Below are 20,919 nucleotides of genomic sequence, written 5' to 3'. Positions count from 1 at the left end.
TTCATAGACTGCCCTCGTTATACATTTATCCTTTCACACCTAAGGTCCCCAAACTTGTGATGTGCAACGACACCACTTGTGATATGCGCAAATACCACTGTAGTATACGACAATACTACCTTTTGAAACAGACTATGCAATGTGCGACTTCACTTGCCACACTTCCTCTGCCTGCAGACAGAGTAACCAGCTCCCCACAATCCTCGGAAGACTACATATAACGTAATACAAACTCAACAGATGTTAGTCCTAATTCTGTACATAAACCCTTATCACTTTGTACAAAATCCTAGCTAATTCTATAGCAACCAATGTTCTGCTACCAAGTTATATTACTGATGCAGCGCTGCTCCAGAAATAATTTCTAAAACCATATCACCTTTCCCTGAAGTATCAAATCATACATCTACTCATCAGTGGGGCCTATAACACTGTGAGTTCCTCACAATACACTTTCATCCTACTTCATGGATCCGTGAAATTCAAAGGAGAGCTGCTGTATCATGGCGGAGTGTCTAAATCAAAACAAAATATTTATACTATTTACACCTGCAGTTTAAATGCGTTTTACCATCGTTTATTAACAAGACATGTTGTTCAGACACACCAACCATTCTGGTCGACGAATCTGCTAGTAAAAAATTAGGAGTAGGAAAATACAAGAGCAGCTTAATTCTCCATTTATCTCATTTTTATTAAAAGCAAAGTTTAGCATGTCTGACAGTTTATTCGCTTTAGTTATTTCTTTATTCAAGGAAACTTCTAAAAGACAAGATTTTATTTCAAATAGTCATTTTCATTTATTTTAAAGATTCAGAAATAGACCTTATTATTTAGATTTCAGAATACAAGTTTTAGCAAAAGACAGTTCCCAAAATTCATTTTCTCCTAACTTCCCGAACTAATACCCTCATCTAAAGCTCAGTTCTCATTCAAAGAAACAAACATTTATTCAAGAAAATCTTACATCTCAGGAAAATCAGCATTCCGACAGCATCTCGGAAAGAAATCGAAGAGAAGCATCATTTTAAGTAAAGTCAGGGATTTTTTATACACTATTTCACTAACTTTATCTAAAAAGTAACTATCAACACAAACTCTGTTTCTGATTGGACAAATTTGGGGTGGATGTGCATCACCTCATCATTTTGACATTCAATTCCGTTGTGTCTAAATTTTAAAGGGTCCTTTGTTTAAGAAAGTCTTTAGCCTAGTCACATCCTCCACTTGCAACTCCTTGTACTTTTCCCACGTTCAGTAATTCAAACGTCCATCCTCTAGGCAGTCATCAGGACTTCAAGGGCATACTAGCCTTGAACTGTCTTCGTTCATGCACAAGCAGGTCACATTCAACTCTGACTTGGGCTGCGCATGCACAGTTCATCATCTATTCGCAGTTAATAGAGCAGCCATATTTTCACTAGGCCTCACAGGCCGGAAAGGGAACTATCATAGAAACAAACACAAAATAATGTTAAATATAGAACTATAACCCTTCTGTTTACCTCTCCTCCTACTAAGGTTTCCCTGTTAGTTATTACCAAGCAGACAAGCCACATAGGTGCAATTTATACTCGCTTATCCTTCAGTTTCGGCCACAAATACATGCACAAAAAGCTCATTCATGCAGTTTTTTATTTATTTGAAGCTTTGCATTAATTGACAACAACATTTATTAGTTATACTTTCGCCATTCAAGCAGATTAATATTCCCACGTGTATATCTGTGTGCATTCTATACTATGTTGGTTAATATTTTCCACAACACGCAATTAATAAAGGTTACTGTTATGAGGAAATAGTTTCACAAGTGGTATACAAAATGTTGTTTTCCCACCTCACTCCATCAACGCTGTCTCTAGATTTGACTTAAAAATGGTCTACCTCATTTCGGCTATTTTCCTCGAGGAATCCACAAACCCTGGGTACCTTCAGAATCCCCATGATGTTGGGGGAGGGTGACTGAAAGGGTGCTAATTTTGTGTAGATAGCTTATCTCTGCAGCATGACTCGCAAACAAGCAATCGGAAGCACAACTAAATAGAATATTAACAGATCCCATTGATTCCAATTAACAATCTCAGATGCTTAAAGGGTACCCATATTCCAGAAACCCGTCGGGACCACCTAGGTAGACAGAAGGCACTGCACAGTTGCACTTTAAATAACATCATATTAATTTCCCTGTGCATTGAAAACCGACAATCGAGTCAATAAACTAAAAATAGTGAGCAGGATGTCATCTCCTGGGCTGTGGTGAGACTCTGAATTGTAAATACTATTTGTCTAGCTCCTCAAAGCTGAGAATGTTTGTTTAGATCTGTGGGTAGGTTTTGCAGTGAAATAAAAGGCTCGGGGATTTGCCCTGAGTTTTATACAATAGTAGAAGCAGTGCAGGCAAAGGTTAGCATCAACTGAACCCAGTATTTTGAAACCTTTAGTACTGTGTTAGTGTCACGGCTGTAATTCCATCTCTGGGGTTTAGTGACATTAAGAGACCACTCAGTTTCTATGTCATGATTTGTGACCGCGCATTCTCACATCCTCCTTTGCAGTTGAAATACAGCCCTGCCCTTTAGTTGCCGCTATATATTCTTTCCATTCTGCTTCCTGCATTGGATCCTCTGTTTGAAATACTTGCAGTTGACCTCAATGATGGTACTCTTTGTGGCAGCTCGTATAATTGTTACTGACTAATCCAGTATGAGTGCATTGGTTTTAGGAGGAGACCACTTTCATTGCTGAAGGCTTGGTTTTAGGATGAGACCACTCTCATTGTTGAAGCTGATAACTTTGTCACTCTGGCATGATGGCCTCTTGTAAGGAGAGTGTCTGGTGATGCTTATGACAAAACTTAGTTCTACATTCCTCGAACTCTAGTGCCTAGTTATAAAATTCGAATAATGACAATAACTGCTTCATTGAGGTATTGACTTTCTTCACAGTAGTCTCATTCAACCTTTTCTAAACCAAATCCACTGATTTGTGAAATACTACAGGACATGTCAGAATGAAACATTGCTGACACTCTTCTGTACCCTAATTGTCAGACTGCTTCATAGCATTTGACCTTCAGCAGTCTTTGTTGGCCTTGGGCCATATTTTGACCCAGAAGTGTACCAGCATGCATTTGTGTTTATTTTGTATTGAAAGCATCTTTACAAGAAAGTGTGTCCATAGATTGATTTATTAAGTATTACGTAGGTAGAAATGGGTGCAGGAATACAAAAACTGAGATGGTAGGTAACTAAGATATCAGTGCAAAGACCATGTATAGCAGGCATATCATACACCAGTATTTAGCTTGAATCCATAGACTAGTTAGTGGCTATCTACAAAGCTGTTAGCTTTGAATCCAACTTTACTCTGGAACTTCTTTACAGAAAGGTCTACGGTGCACAAGTCACAGCATAGGCATACAGTTCTACATCGTGGTAGACACAGTGATTGGACCTATGCCCTGAGAGCAGCTCATGTCATCAGTGAAATTTGACCTGTTAAAAGTCGAGCTGATGGTCTTTATAAGGGTCCTTCTAGGGAAGAGGAGAGTTATAATTTTATATATTATTTTATGTTTTATATTATTCGATTCTCCGACATTCCAATGCACTTGCACTTTATCAATGGCTCTCGTATCTTCAGTACTGTAATAGCTGATTTTGCACTTGCACTTTAGCTATTGTCCTTTTAGTATCATATACGATAGAATGTACTTCACATGGCCTGGTACAATAGTCTGTTGACAATGTGTTCAGGCCATATCCTATCTATTGGACCATTATGTATTGAAAATGGTTGACATATGAGAGAGGAATTGATGTGAATTGGGAACTGTCAGCACGGAGATTTATATACCGGCAATTTGCAAGGTGCTCTCACAGATGTTTTGTGTTTATAAATATAATTGCGCAAACTATTTATGTTGAATTTTAAAAAAACTAAGCGACTTTGGTTGGTACAAATATTTGAATCATTTGTAGATAACAAACTATTGGACCATAGTGCATATTCAAATGCCTTTGCTGATATTTATTGTGCATTGTAAAATGGCTGACACGAGAGAGGAATTGATGCAAATCGGGAATTGTTAGCCCGGAGATATGAAAACCGGCAATGTGCAATATGCTTTCATAGATGTTTTGTGTTTGCATTAATACTATTGATGTTGAAATGATAAACAATGCGATTTTGGTTGCTATAATTAATCTAAACTTTTGTAAAAGACAATTGTAAGTCTTACAAATAACAACTGAACTGTTGGTAGTTTCTCGGCATCAATGTAGTCACTTTTTTACAGGAAATAGTGCATTGTTTTGTATTTAGCACTTCCCGTCTTCAAGCGTGTCGTGATCAATTTCGCGGATGCGAGCGAAACGATTCAGTGGCGGGCACTATGTCCGCGCAATCCCTTGATTTTATTGCTGAATAAATATGCACTTAAGAGTAGTGCTTACAACACAAGTGAAAGCATCCCCTGGCGCACTTCTCAGAATTCTCCTGGACGTACCAGGATTCCTTATATAAATGATCCAAAAGGTCAACAGTTCATGTTATCCAATAATCTTATTTAATTCATAAAATGCTCGGATATTCGTTTCCAGTCCGTTTGACTCTAGATTTTGATTTCATATCAATTCACAAATTACTTCGTCCGTCCAATGCATTTTGGGCATCTTTGCCCTTCATCTGGGACATTATGCTGAAAACAAGGTGCAATAAAGGAATAATCAATACCCATGTAACTATAACATGGAACGGAAACGGTACATATTGCATGCTTGGTGTTGAACATTGTGTACATCAGTGAAATCCCCAAGTGACAGTGTGCAATAATGTGAACATGAAAATAGCCCTCAGGCACTCACACGTGAGTATTGTCAACTGAATGTCGTCTTTACCCAAGTCGTTAAGGAAACTACAAAGCTGTGAAATGTGACATCATGTTAGTTCCTCTTATTATTTCACATTCGCGCCAATAGGCTAGCGCTTGTTCGCCTGTTCAACAAACTTACTGTTTAGACGCGCAGCGTCTCCTTCAAAGTCTTCTCCACCATTAGCGGAATATGCGATGTTCCAAAGCAATCGCGCACGCTGCCAATCACAATACTTATTACAAGGTGTATACACGCGTAATGTGTAAGCTGTGCGTTGATTGGTCTGGTACCCGATCTCGTGATCGGAAAGCGGCCAATCGAGCTGCGGTGTATAGTGTACGTGATGAGATGAAACCCGGTCTAAATAAAGTTGTGATAATGAATTAACCAGGAGAAAAAAGCTCTAGAAATGAAGGGTGTTATTTCTGTCTGTTCCTTTTCGGAAAATTTCCGTTTATATCTTCCCAGAACGTAGATTGATTCGTATGTCCAGAAAGGTGATGGTAGTGTCCGATGTTTCCCATGTTAGCTGTATTCTGTCGTTTTTTCTGTTCAGTTCTACTAGTGCACTTTCAAGTGATTCTTTAGTGTCTTTCCAAAGGATAAAAATGTTGTCGATATAACGAACAAACATTTTCAAGTTGGCTGTCCAAACGGGGTCATTCAACACATTCTGTTCTTCATAATATTTCATGTATATATTAGCATACACTGGGGCGGCGCAATTGCCCATAGATGTTCCAACCAGTTGTTGATACCAGATGTTAATGACTTTAAAATAGCTATGGTACATAGCACTTAAGCCTTCTCTTTGTAAGAACTCAAAGATTTTCCAAGACAAATGGTACACAATACTAAATAAATGCTCGCTCGATCTGATACTGCTGATTATTGAGGAACTTTCAGGAATTTTAGTGGAACTCAATAAAGAAACTGAGGAGATCTCAGATGAATTATCTAAAATGATGAGCGCAGAGGAACTAACCACAGTTCTGAATGATATTAAAGAACAAATTGATAAACACACTCGAGATCAACGACCAGAAGATTAGAAAGTTCAGACTGGATACATTGGACTACAAATTAGGGGAGGTATACACATGGGCAGATGTGTATGCCCAAAGAAGAAGAAACCGCCCTACACTCCTTACACAGATACTTCCTCCTCAGAAAGCATATGTTCGAGGCATGTGGGCTGCTGAATTCATATCTGTGCATAGATCGCCGCCTAGTGTTGGGTCCGGATGATCGCACATTGTTGTCCTGGAAGAGTCTTCGAAGTATCACGAGATAGGTGGCTCCTCCCTGGACTACAGTGCGCATGGGCATCGACTCCATCCTCAGATTGTTTTTTTCCGCCATTGGGTTCGAATGTATATTGGTTCCCTCTAGTCGGAATCGGTAAAAACTTTCTTAAGGCCAAAAGGCCTTTAGTTTTCTCCGTCGGTATAGTCTTGCGTTCGGTGCCTGATCCTTCCAGCTCGGTTCTGAGCCGGATTCCAGAGAACCGCGTGCTTTCGACACGGAAGGCCCAGTCGACGCCACAGACCCTATCGACTGATCATCATGGAACGGAGCCCGTTCAAGAGATGTCCTGTGTGCAACTCCAAGTATCCCCACATCGACGTCCACCCGGTGTGCAACAAGTGTCTGTCGCCGGATCATGATGAAGCCAGTTGCATGGCTTATTCCCGTTTTAGATCCAAGAAGGCGCTTAAGCATCAACGCGCTGCGCGCCAGGAGGCCCAGCAGACTGCACCGGCGCCTGTGGACATCTTCGATGCCGGGGATGATGAGGGAGCTGACCGGGATGTTGGTGAAAACCTGTCGAATCCCGCGTCGGAGGTCGACTAACTACGACGCGGACGCTGAAATGTTCGAAGCAGAAGAAGTCGTCGACTAGGTAGGAGACGACGACGGGGCTTTTGGGGCCATGGAAGATGGCTCGAGCGAAGAGCAAACTCACTGACATTGGGGCCGAAAAGCTTCATAAGGCTCAGGTCGAGGGAGCGCCACTGGGCCTTACCCAAGATCTTACTATGGGTTCTATGGCCCCGCCTTCGGGCTCGGCTACGGACATTACTATTGAGCCGTACCCTGCAAAATCGAAACCGAAAGTAAAACCAACGGTCTCGACGCAAGCGAAAGCACTGGTGCCACCCTCGAAACCGAAAGTGCGCATTACTTTGGTCGGATCGAAGGCCTCGGAGCCGTCGGCACCGACGAAGCAGAAGGGTGTTGTTGATCCGAAGACACAGGTCAAGGGTGTCGAGCCGAGTAAATCGGCGCCGAAGACAGTCGACACCAACAAGGGACTCTGTGATCCGAAGGTTCTCGAGACTCCGCGTCCCCAAGACAAGGCCAAGAGCGGCGCAACCCACGAGTCCACGTCTAGTGGTGCCTCGAAGGATTTCGTCGACTCGGCGCGGCCGTCCGCCGCTTTCTCCAAGCAGGTAGCGGATTCCCTAAAGCGCATCAAAGAAAAGGTCTCGACCGTCGGCCCGAAAGATCCTCCACCTTTGAAGCCGGTCGAGAAACCTCAAAAAGTGTCAACGCCCATTTACTTCACGTTGCCGCCGAAAGTGGCGCCGAAGGCTTTCACCCCTAGGATGGGCGCCAGCGTGCCCGAGAAGGTGCCCTCTGTGCTGAAGTAGACTACGGTGGTCCCAACCTTAAAGCATCGACAATCTTCGTTGGAAGAACAACAAGAACACTTTATCGATGCCGAAACAGGCAGACTTTCCCTCCATAAACGGAAAATTGCCCTGGAACAGCCGATGGAGTCCTACAAAAATCCTTTGAAGAAGAAGGATTCAACTTCAACTCCTGTTCTTGTGGAACCACTTTCTCCACATGGCCATGATGTCTCACCCACTTACTCGGACGTGGACGCTGGGGAAGGTGATGATGACTAGTACAGCTATCCTGTCTACACAGACCCTGAAGATACAAATGAACCCTGGGCAGCTGGTGCTGACCCAGGAGATCCTCACTCTGCCCCAGACACTCAACTCTATGCTGTAAAAACGTCGCCTACGGAGGATTCAGCGGCGTTTAATGCCCTCATTGAAAGGGCATCATTACATGTAATGGAGTAACCCTGTAACCCTCAGAACCTGGGTGGGTAATAGACAAAATAATAATGGTTCTGTCAGACAAAAATACACACTGCTTTAGTATTTCAATGTTTCCTTTTGCAGGTCTCGTTCCTAACCAGGATATCAAGACAGGTGTACTAATACATTCACAAACGAACACACTGACCACAAAGAAAAATGAAAGCAAATTTTTACTCAAATACTTTCACGTGTGAAGACAAATTACTTCAATCACTGTCCCAAAACGAATATTTAAAACATATATGGCACAAAAACTTTGTGCTAAAGCATAATACACACTAAAAACAACAAGTAAAATGTGTTACTTCATATACTTTTTGGAATCAACAACTATATATATATACAATAATCCTGTAGGTACATCAATTCAATCTTGGATCCTACAGGGTTTTGAATAGTTTGTTCACGCCAAAAGCGGGGATTGCGTCGACGTTTCGACCCTGGGGGGCGATGCAGTGTTTTCACGCATCAGGGGCGGGTCTTCATCAGGACTGAATATTTATGTGGGACAGCCTCTTGCAGACCTAGCTCCGCATGGAGTCCTGGTCTCTTTCTGAATACTATTGTCGGTCCGTCTTAGTCAGGCCGGCTAGATGTTCAATGAACCTCTGTAATGAGTTAGTCTATACAGATGGTTGAAAGGTTGCTCCTTTGTATTTCTAACTCTCCTGGATCGCGTCCATCAATCCATCGTTGTTTTGCACTCCACACCACCCCAGTTCAACTGGGGTGGTGTGGAGTGCAACTAGGGTGGTGTGAAGTGCAACTGGGGTGGTGTGTAGTGCAAAACAACTATGGATTTAGGCCCAGATCTCTGTACTGGGGTGAATGTATGACATTGTTCTGCATTCTGTCCATCAATTATTGTTTTTGCATTTGTCACCCCGAGTGGGATGGGTATGCTCAGACGTGAGTCCCATGCTCTTCACACCACTGGAGTCAAGCTATCCTGGCTGAAGACGGATGATAGCCAGAAACCGGTCCTAGGATGCTTCAGTCCGGTCCAGGAAAGACATGGCTTGGCAGTTCGGGCTGGACTGTTCCCATGAGGCACAGGGTCAAGGCTGATTTGCATATGGCCATGTCTGAACTGGGGTGGTGTGGAGTGCAAAAAAAACCCGATGGATTTAGGCCCAGATCTCTGTACTGGGGTGAATGTATGACATTGTTCTGCATTCTGTCCATCAACTGTTGTTTTGCAAGGCTCCAAGCGAGGCACGATGAGACCGACTTCACTGCGGCCGTAATCCGGCGCTCCGAGCGCAAGACCCGACGCCCTCAGACGGCTAACCCGTTCCCTGTTAAGTGTGCATCAACTACGGGTGCACCTTGTTTTGGTGTGACGCCGACCAGCCATGGCAGCGCTATTCATTTGATGACTTCCGGGAATTAGACCCTTACATCAAAAACTTGGTTTTTATTCCTGTGCCTCGCTTGGAGCCTTGGGCCCACATTCACCATGAAGTTTTTAGAGCTGTGATGATTCCTCAATCACGGTTCCCTCCCCCTACCGTGTTTGTCCTGATGAAGACCCCAGCCTAAGATTTTCACCGCTTCCTAGAACTACAGGGGTCGAAACGCCGACGATCTTCCACCTTGCCCACAAACAAACCATATTGTTACATTGATTTAAATGGTTATTTTTGGAGGCTTGTATAACATTAATGTACGAAGTGTGGCTGTATTTTACAAGCCAACATGTATTGTAATCTTTGTTAAAAATTGGGTCCCACTGACCTGTATTATTTCACCATCCGTTCCCCAAACCCACACTATTCCTTGCACTACTTCCTCCCTCCCTGGGACACTGTTGCTCTTTGGTCATATGCAAAGTATTGAACCTGTATATAAACACATTAAACTGTGAAAATCGATTTTTTTGATTCCATGTGATTGATTAACATTGAGTCGTAATTATTTCTCACCAACATTTGTTCTTTAATGTGTAAATATTTTTCTCTTTCCTCTTGTCCTTTGATGGTTCCACACTGGGACCACTTCTCACCGTACCATTTATAACCCAGGTCCCATTGACTACTTTGGGTATAACCCCTTCTCTGTACCACTACTTAAAAGTAAGTCGGAGTTGGGCTCTGATTGTTCTTCTGGTGAAACCTATTTAACAGGATTATCCGTTCCTGTGTACAGAGCCTACCCTGCAGGGTCGGGGGCCACTGAAAAAATGCAGGGTTTTTGAAATATATATATTTATTTTGAATTCTTGTATAAAAAAAAATTCTGGGTATATAAAGGTGCCTGACTATTTTGTTTTGTATCTGCTGTATGTGTAAAGGTAAGGTTATTTTTATCCAATGACTCGAAACTGGCATAATTCAACAAATACTATTGTTGAAGTAAGTATTGTTGAAGTGCCTATGCCCATGGACTGAGCCTTAATGAGAATACCCCTGGGTCAATGTTTTATTGGCACTTGAGCTCTATTCTTGGTTGATTTGCTCAAATGAAGAGTTTCGTGAGGTCTTTAGGTTTCAGGTTAGTGGCAGTGTGCTGCAATAATGGTGTTGTGGCACTGGGCTTAATCTCTGAAATCCTATGAGTCTGCATTTTAATATTGCCAGTCACTTTAGCATGCACAGCTGAGATTAAAGGCATTTGAGCTGTCTTTTACACAGAAAGAGACAAAAATACATTATATCAACAGGACAGCGGTTTCCTTTAAATTCTTTTCAAAAGATTAGGACTCATTCCAAATTGTAATTGCATTTATATAGCACTTACTACTCCTGATGATGCGTTGAAGCGCTTTCCACCAGGCAGCATGCTCTCAGGAACCCAAAGTTGGTAGTTAATCCAGGGTCATTAGTTATTGTTGGTTATAGGGATTACTTTTGTACGCTTGAGCAAACCATTCCATTCCTTTCACACCAGTTTTTCTGCAGTGGATTAGATTAAAGCAGACAAGCTAATGACTCAGAAGATAGTGTTCAGCGAGGAAGCATACAGAAGATGGAAAGAGTGCTATTTGAAAGAAAAAAGGAAAGGCGATAATCAAGTTTTGAGTTATGGTCAGTTTTCATGTTCGATTTTAGAAATATGAATAACACTTTTTGAGATTGCGTGCAGTTTGAGGATGCAAGGCTGTAGAAAGAAGCAGCATTATCTGTAGGTGAAGATGATACTATATTACACTTTTGATAGGCGCCAGAGTCTTGTGTGCACTTAAATGTCCCATGAAAAACAAAACCTAACTTCACGCTCTTTATTCTTAAATGTTTTAGTGGGGAAATACTTCAGAAAGTAGTGTTCAACTATCCACTGTTATTTCTCCAGGTATACAGTCTACCCACAACCAGAGTGCCATTAGACCACTGTTTCAGCAAGGGTCATGGATTGGAGGCATAAAGTAATGGCTGGGCACAAATAAAGGGAACTCTTGAGAGCTTTAGGCTTTGCTCAAATGAAACAGTAACATCTAGGTCATAGTAATGTGAGAAAAATAGATGTATAATTAATACAAACATGAGAATGAGATTCTGTGCATACTGGAGTAGAAGTCTTCTCATGTTCATCCTAAACTATGGCTCATGGTATAAATTAGAAGACCAAGTGGGATACCTCTGCATGAGATGTAGGGCAAGGAGTGCTTCCCTTCGGGTGGAAGTGTTTTCCCTGCATTCCAGTAGCTGGAAGGTGGAGATCCAGAAGCGGAATAGTCACAGGCCTTCCTTTAGAAATTCAATGAAAGCTTTGTTAGCAAACAGCTGCTGGTTAGATTTCCTAGAGCACCTCCCTTTGGTAGATCAGAGGTATGGGGTGTGCTCCAGATTATGGTGTGCAAGATGAATGGGACACTTTGGTTGAGGCCAACGTTCTGTCTTCCTTGTTCATACTTACATTTGTGCTGATAACATGTTCTACTTTTGTAAATAATTTGTATTCGCTTTTTTTAAACAAATTATTTCTTGATAGATTTTAGCTTATTACTGTTTATATATTTTTTTAACTGAACAATTGACAAAATACCGTCATTGAACGATATGTCCACAAGAATGAAATGTCTGACAAAAAAACAATCTTTTATAACCTAGCCACTCTCCCTTCCCCTTGCTGATACATGTAAAAGTATAAACACCACCCTTGTTGCCAATTGACCACCGTACAAGTGTATTGGAGATCTAGAGATTTGTGATATGCCTAACATCAGTTCTCATACTGACCCCGCAATGGGAGATCTTTGTGTGGAGTGCGTTGCGGACTGGTGTGTGTCGTCCCCAATGTCGAGCCCAAAGTAATGGGTACCAGATCCTATGACAATTTTTTGGACACCCCTGCTATGATATGCAAAACGTTCAGCCGCCTTATAAAAGTCCATTCCTGTATGGTAGGTTTGTCTGCCACCCCCAATTTCCCTGCTATGTCCCGTTTAGCAACCACCAACCCCAAGAAAGCGAAAATCACTTGCGGTCTGGTGATCTGCACGTCGTTTGGTATCCCCAGTATCACAAAGCGGGGCTCCTTGGGTAGCGTCAATCCCAAAACGTCGCCCAGTAATTGGAGTATCTGCATCCAGTATATCTGCAATTCAGGGCATTGCCAAACCGTGTGGAAAGTCACTATTGACCCTGGAGCAAGTCAGAAAGGATGATGAGTCAACCCGCCCCATTCTGTGTAGCCGATTTCCATCACAATAAATGCGATGTTGTATCTTAAATTGGATAAGACGTAGCCTCGCCCTTATGGCTCTGGGGTGCATTAACGCCACTTCCCAATCTGTCCTCCAGGGGTCCCACCTCTCTCTCCCATCTTGTTCTAAGCCCCACCAGTCCATCCGGGATGTTGTTAATAGTGTTATAAGTAAAGGAGACCACCCTCAAATTAGCTTCTCTTGCAGAAGCCTACCCTCCAGGGGAGCGTACTCCGAAAGTTGATCGTTTGGAAAAGTCTTTCTGCCAGGCATGGCGCAAATACGCGTATTTTAAGAAATTGAGTCATCTAACTCCTACTCCTGTTTGAGCTTTGTCCATGTTTTTAGGTCGCCATTTTCTATGACCTCTCCTACTGTGGAGATCCCATGATCCAAATCCTCTGATCTTTCTTAGCTCATTAAACCAAGCCCCCCAGAGCGGCCTGTTCCTCGTGACCTGAGCCGTCCAATCCATAATTATAGTCGCCTTTGCCCATCCCCAAAGTCACTCGAGTTGTGGGTAGCTATCGGGAGCTGTCCTTCCCTCCATAAAGATAATGTAAATGCGTGTTACGGCAGCCTCTCCGCCCTTTCCAGGCGATAAGTGGCGTGGAGTCTACTCTTATGTATCCACTCATTTATGGGTATCGGGTGTGAGGCCCAATAATAGGCTTCGATATCTGGGAGTGCAATCCCTCCGTTATAGGGATTACGTTGTAGTGTCTGAAGCACTATTCAAGTGCTTAAGACACTAGTGTCCCCCCTGCCATAATAAGGTGCGGGTTCAACTAACCATTTCAGTAAAGGTACCTGTAAGGAGGGAATGGTACGAGTTGTGAAGAACATAAAGCAGTTGAGGTAGGGTAATCATTTTAAAGAGTGCCGCCCACCCAAGTAAGGTGAGGGGACGGTCTCTCCATTTTTCAATGGCCGACTTGAAATTAGTCCGGATAGTCTCTAGGTTCTCCTTCCTCCATGTTTCGGAATGGGGCGTAACAAAGATACCCAAGTATTGAAAATCTTGCTGGGCAGCTTGCAGTGCCCCGGAGAGGGGCCAGTCAGTCTGGGAGTCATTTGGGCAATAGAATGTCGACTTGTTCCAGTTGATTTTCTAACCAGAGTAGCAGCCATATTCGACTATTGTTTTGAACAAGGCTGGTAAAGTCGTGGACGGGTGAGAGATGTATAATAAAATGTTGTCGGCGTACAAAAATCTTTTCTTCTTCGGGGTCTGTGGGAGTACTGCGAAATCCCCTAATGGAGGGATGGGATCGGATTTTACATGCCAGGTATTCGAGGGTCAGCGCAAAGTGTAAGAGTGAGAGGGGGCAACCCTGTCTTGTCCCTCTCTCAATGGGGAAAGATGCCGAGCCCGTACCATTAACACGCACCATGGCCACTGGTTGATTGTAAAGAAGTGTCACCCAGCTTCGAAATTTCGTTCTGAACCCAAATTTAGTCAGTGGCATCCAGTCTACGGCGTCTAACGCCTTTTCTGCGTCCAAGGACAGGAACGCCTGTGGATTTGTTTGGGACCGCATTTTCATAAGCTAATTATGAGTTCTTCGAAGATTGAGCCAAGTAGAACGACCCGGCATGAATCCCGACGGGTCTTAGCTTATTACTTTTTTAAACCTACTGTTCACAACGTTAGAGTACATTTTGTACTGAAAAATACAAACAAGACTACATCTGCACATACTCTCTTTTCATACAAGTTGCAAAACTACTGAAGGACTATACTACAGAAAATTATTCACAGCAACACCAATCATTTGTTTTATCAGTCATACTAGTGTCTCTCAAAATTTCACACTGGCTTGACCTTTTAGCTGCAGGGCTATTTATTTCCAAATTAGAAATTGGAAAGACTGCTACTGTCCAAGACCACATGTAATAAATTGCCTAACCACTAAGCACGAGAGTTATTCAACAAGCTTATTTCAACACTAAAGAGACTCGCCTCTTTACTTATTCCCTCACTTATGTGCCCCTATCAGGTCCAGCTGCCCATTTTCATCACTGTAGAGCCCTTTGAGAAACCTATAATTGTTTCCAAAGTTTAGGAATATAGTATTTTTCTTTTTTCCGTCTCTTTCTTCTCTGTACTTACCTCAGTATTCTAGTAGCATGTCATCTTTGCGATGAGTTTACATTTCCTGCAGTTTACTAGTTAGGGCTATTTTCTGGTTGCACAAATTCATTAGTGAGGAATAAATGAAATAAGAAATTATCCTCGTGCAGCTATTGGTTCCTTCGTGGCATAAACATTATGAATGCTGCTCTATTTCTTTTTAATGGGAAAATAAAAAAGTTCCAAAATCCAAACTCTTATCAACTTTGATTAACGCAGTGGACCTATCTTATGTACAGTGTATATTTTGTTTTTGCTGTTACTTGAGATGACGTGTGACTAATTCCTCTTTTGTTCTATAAACTGCCAAGATATGGAATACATAACATTATTACTGAAAAAAAATCCTGGATTTGGGCCCTACTACCAGAAAGCTGTATGCACTTTTTAGCTTTACAGTTTGCACTTTACTGACTTGTTTTCCTGACCCCTTGTTGAGTTAGTCTCCTACAGCAGGCTTTTGTTTAGCAAACAGGGTACTGTTGAATTGTTAATAACTGCATGTTTAATCTTTTTTCCATAAGACTAATCCTTGTGTATCATTACAGGATTCATGAACAAAATTTTCCACCCGAACATCGATGAAGCGTAAGTAAATTATTTCTCAAACACCTTTTTATGAACCCTTATTTTCAAATGTACATTGTTCTTTAGGTGTAACTTCCATCGGAAGAAGGCTCAGGGCCTTTTCAACTGCAGCACTTATGAGAAAATGTTAGGGCTCCACTGATATACAAAAAGACAGACTGTTGGCGAGTAGGCGGCAGATGTTCTGATGTTTAGTTTTCTCTTTTTAAAGGCTGACCAATTAGGAGAGGTTATTGTGAAGCAGCTTCCATTAATGATGAGGCTTCGAGAGATCTGTGGAGTAGGGGAGCGAGGCTAGGAAGGCAAATAACATTAGCAATAGAGTACAGACTTTCTGACACCAGTTGAGGTGCTTGTAGTTAACCTATGGCTACTGTTGGAGTGGGAGACACTGGTATATTCAGATTTCTTTTTTTGTGTGCCGATTATCAAGCGTGAGTTCTTGCTCATCTGAGGGGACCGTGGAAGTGTCAATCAGACCTCATAAAATGGGGCTATAACTGATAATGGGGACCCACGGAGCAACTAAGTCAAACTTTGAGAAGGAATTTTCAGGGGAAAAGCAGCATTTTGGAAATGATCGTGCATATAGACGTGCAAGCTGGGGGATTTGTTTAGTTTAAACAGCCACTATTACTGAACACAGTATTTTTGGTGCTTTCAGTTCTTTCAATAATGCCCGATAATCAGAGCAATAAAGCAGGTACTCTGTTCACTAACTGTTTAGTTTGTTTTTGCCTTCATTTTCATGTGCCAAGGTTGCAGCTTTTATGTTGGCTTTGAATATGTGTTTTGTGATTATATAAATGCCTATCAGAAAGGACGTACTTCTCTAATAAAACTACAGATGGCGTTTGAGAGGCAGGCATGTTCTTCAAGCCCCTTGGGATGTGTTAAGGCAAAGTGCTTTACAGACTCCCAAGGCATTACAGTTCATTGGTAGATCATATCCCCAGATTACCTCCTAGCATGGCCTGCGTTTCATTGAAGTGGACATACAGTTGGTTCTACTCAACAAGTGAGTTCTGAGGATGAATGAGTTGTGGGTGGGAAGCGCTAGTACCTGAACTCGCTGCAGAAGGTGGCAAATGCAATTAAACGGTCACCTATTGGTTAGTTATTTTTTCAGTAAAGCATCGAAACTTATTCTTGTAATAATCAATATTTCATTTCCCTGTTGCCAGATTTCTTTGTAAAGGTAAAATATTTGCCAAAGTTGAGTTGCAGAAATGGCTATGTACGTTTGATCCTTTGCATAGCCAGCCAACTGTACAGATGTAGCTTAGAGTACTGAACATTTTCTTCAATTTATCGGTTCGACTTATGTTGAAGTGGAATTGAAGGAAGTACAGTTTTTGGTAGCATTTACAAGGGTGTTTTTGCACTGTAACTTTGTGCATTGGATTTGATCGATTTCGGTAGAACATATCCTTGTGAAATAGGTTGTTATTGGGGGTTTTGTGAAATTATTAAAGGAGACTGATTTTAAATTTTAAATTAGGCTCATTGTTTTTGAACTACCATTTGCAACAAAATCACAGTAAGGAAGATCAGTAATTGTAATGCAGTCATGTCTTTTATGTAATTAGTTCACAAGTAAGCATTCGAAACGGCTATCACTATTGCAAATCCTGGGATATTTTCCAAGGGTGCATTGCATTATACCTAGACCTTCGTCCGGTCTTGGTCCGAGACTGTACAGGTTTCTACTTCTGTTAAAGGACACTAACACCAGCACACCAGTGTTCTATAGCTCAGAGGTTACAGTAACCTTGTTAGTGTGGAGCCCTGCATGAAGCTTCTCTTTAGCACATTGGAGGAACACCAAAAATAGTTCAATTATATTTAAAATGCACACCGTTATCTGACTTTGTCCTGAATTGAATCTGTATCTTCTGTCTAGATGAACCAGGGGTGATGAGTAAGCCTTTAGGAGGAGGATCTTCATAGAAGGGTGTCCAGTTGTTTGTAGAAGGCCACATGTGAGTGGAAAGCAATAGTGGTATATTCTTCCAGAAGAAGGCAGCTTTATGGGGGAAGGTGGTAGCAAGAAGGGCACATGGAAACAGGGCACATGGAAGCAGGGTAGCTAAGAGGAGCTGAAAGTACATAAGGTGGGCATTAGCATGAAACAGGCTATGGAAATGGTGGGGGGGGGGGGGGAGACTGTTGCTAAGACTGCCCAGTGAAATATGCAAAGGAAGTTGGCCTTAATCCTTTATAGTTTCTGGCTACAGATAGCTTTAGCGGTATGCCAGATCTCCTGTCTGCAAAACTCTCAACATAACATATACACAGAGAGGAATTTCAGGTTGGCTCCATCAGTGTCACCTTCTGGGACCAGCACAATTGTGGTTTGCAGATGCTTACATTTTTGTGTTCTCGATTTTCAATCGGCAGCTAGGCAAAAAGAAGAGTGCCCTCCCCTCAAACCCCCCCACCCCCATTCACCCCCAAATGCATCTCGATTTGTGAATTGGCTGCCACATCAAAAGAATGGCATGACCCAACCACCTTACATGCGTGCAAATGGCAGTGATGATGGAGCATTCAGCATTTCCTCTGCTGCTGACACATTGTGCCCAAGGTCTCCCTTGCTGCTGGGCTGGTGCTGACCTATTCTGTGCACCCTTCAACGGCTTTTGTATTGCTGCTGCATTCAGCACAGCAGGCATCTTAAGTAAGGCTCTGACTGGATGGAAAAGCCAAGATCTCTGGAGACTTATTTGGTGAGTTTGTGCCAATTTTAGGGAAGAAACACCCCATCACCATAGCCTAGCTACTTTCCACTAACTGCACATCCCACCTCATTTCGATGACAGTAGCATGGCTTAGCAGCTTGCTTAGTGACGCACACAGTAGATTCAAGCAGTTCATGTGTGGTCCATGTTGGAATAGTTTATGTTCGAGGCATGTGGGCTGCTGAATTCATATCTGTGCATAGATCGCCGCCTAGTGTTAGGTCCGGATGATTGCACATTGTTGTCCTGGAAGAGTCTTCGAAGTATCACGAGATAGGTGGCTCCTCCCCTGGACTACAGTGCGCATGGGCATCCTCTCCATCCCCAGATTGTTTTTTCCGCCATTGGGTTCGGATGTACTTTCTCGACTCCAGTTCGGAAACTTTGTTATAACTCTTTACTAAGGCCAAAAGGCCTTCGGGGCGTCTGTATTGTCTCGTTCGGTGCCTGTTTTTCTCCAGTTCTTCGAACAGGACGTCGAAGGCAGCTTTTGACTTTCGACACCAAAGGCCCAAACTACTACGACGACGATGGAACGGAGCCTGTTCAAACGATGCCCCGTCTGCAACTCTAAATACCCTCACATTGATGTGCACCCAGTGTGCAATAAATGTTTATCCCCGGACCACGACGAGGCCAGCTGTAGGGCCTGCTCGAAGTTCCGGTCCAAGAAAACGCTTCGCGTTCGACGCGCAGCAAGGCAGTCGGCGCAGAAGTCGGCGCCCGAGCCGGACAGCATCTTCGAGGCCGGTGACTAGGAAGGCGCCAACGAAAAAGATCCTGACCAGCAGTCGGACCATGACTCCAACTTCGATGTGGACGAAGAAGATGAGGACTCCGTCCATGAAGAAGACGTCGTCGAGGTAGGGGACGATGCAGAGGCCATCGGGGCTGTCGATGACTACTCCAGTAATGAGCCAGGCCCAACCGCAGTAGCGGGGCCTACTAATGACAATACGCTCCCTACGGCTCAGGTCGAGGCATCGCCGGAAGGCCTTAGCCAAGATCGTACTCCACATTCTATAGCCCCGCGTCCAGGCCCGGCTAAGAATACTTTAAAGGAGCCATCGGTCGATCTTTCAAAACCGAAACCTACAGAGCCAAAACCGAAACTGCTAAAAGTAGTCATCGATCGACGCCATCAAGCTCATCGACGCCAGTCAAGTCGAAGAGTGTCGGCAGCCCTTCAGGGTCGCAAGGGGGCACCGCCTCGAAGACCGGGGCGCCGAAGCCAGGCTCTACAGTCAAGCACGTCACCTCGACGCAGTCGGCGTCGACGTAGACGCCCAAGCATGGCGACAAGACCAAAAGTCTCCAGGCCAAAAAGGCTGTCGAACTGATGATTTTAGCGTTCAAACCGCTACTGAGCAAGGCTCTCGGGTCGAAGACCAAACCCGACCCGAAACAGCAGATTGCATCGACGCCCAAGGCCGTACATGTTACCCACCGTGAGCTCGAGTCGACGCAGGGAAACCAGCATGCTAGTGTGCCGCCGAAGCAACTCTGATCGAACACTATGGCAAGCTCTAAGAAGGTCGGCTCGTCCACGGGTCACCCTCCAATTAATTACGGTCTGCCACCAACGGCTCGACCCAAACATCTCAAGCAGCACAAAAGCACTGACACATCCAAAAGAGTGTCCGCGCCTTCGAAGTCCACCTCTGAGGGGGTTATGTTTCAAGAACCCTTGTATGACAACCAGTCGAAGCTCTTCATCGACTCGGAATCTGGCAGGCTCACCATCCATAAACGGAAAATCGCATCAGAACATCCCTTGGCGGCGTACAAAATCCCTCTTAAAAGGAAAAAAGACTCGACCACCTCCCCAGTTCTCTTTGAACATGTTGAGTTATTCACAACAAGTTGCATATTCTCCAGCGCACAGCGAGGAGGACGTGGGTGATGAATACGGTCAGCTGGCATTCAGTTATCATACTGACACTGACCAAGAAGAACCTCAGCAATGGACTGATGCTGCAGACCCTGATGATCCACAAGCTGCACAGGACATTCAGTCTTACAATGTCAAAACCTTGCCTACTGAAGACACGGCGGCGTTTAATGCTTTAATAGAAAGGGCAGCCCTCAACCATGACGTGGAAATGCACGCAGAACCAGTGGAAGAAGATTTCCTATTTGATACTTTCTCCACCTCTGAAAAATCGGCAAAAGCATTGCCTATGCTGAAAGGAGTCCTCAAACATGCTGCGGACATTTTCAAAGAGCCCACAAAGGCAAGGGTTGTCAACCCAAGGATTGAAAAGAAGTATAGACCTGTGCCTGTGGACCCTACCTACATCAAGGGCCAGCTCCCATTGGACTCCCTCGTAGTGGCCAATGCTCGCAAGAGGGCAAACTCGCAAACTAGCGGTGATGCTCCTCCTCCGGACAAAGAATCAAAGATCTTGGAGGCTTCAGAAAAGCGGGTGGCAGCACAGGCTTCTAATATTTGGAGGATTTCAAATACACAGGCCCTATTGGCTAGATGCGATAGGGCTCACTACGACACATTAGAACAGCTGTTGCAACACCTGCCTGATGTTTACAAAGAGGGAGCAGAAATGATCATACAGGAGGGGAAGTTAATTTCTAATGCATCCATCAAATGTGCACTGGATGCTGCAGACACGGCAGCTAGGGCCATTAACACTAGTGTAATGTTGAGACGTCACGCCTGGCTCCGCATCTTTAGGTTTAAACCAGAGATTCAGACAACTTTTCTCAACCAGCCAGTTAACCCTGACTTCCTTTTTGGTCCCGATGTAGACACGACCCTCGAAAAAATTAAAAAGGACACAGACGGCAAATCCATGGGGGC

General features: G+C 43.5%; 1 protein-coding gene across 1 annotated transcript in view; it reads left to right on the top strand.

The window, feature by feature from the left end:
* Positions 1 to 20,919, top strand: part of UBE2H (ubiquitin conjugating enzyme E2 H) — a 385,627-nt gene that overhangs the window by 222,289 nt on the left and 142,419 nt on the right. Inside the window, exon 4 of the mRNA XM_086918901.1 lies at positions 15,321 to 15,360. Coding sequence (XP_086775027.1) covers positions 15,321 to 15,360 — 40 coding nt within the window. The remainder of the gene's footprint in view (positions 1 to 15,320; positions 15,361 to 20,919) is intronic.

The sequence above is a fragment of the Lissotriton vulgaris genome, chromosome 1_1 (genome assembly GCF_964263255.1).
Source record: "Lissotriton vulgaris chromosome 1_1, aLisVul1.2, whole genome shotgun sequence".
Taxonomy (NCBI): Eukaryota; Metazoa; Chordata; class Amphibia; order Caudata; family Salamandridae; genus Lissotriton; species Lissotriton vulgaris.
Note: the sequence above shows the minus strand (reverse complement) of the source record. Positions and strands in the feature narration are given on the sequence as shown.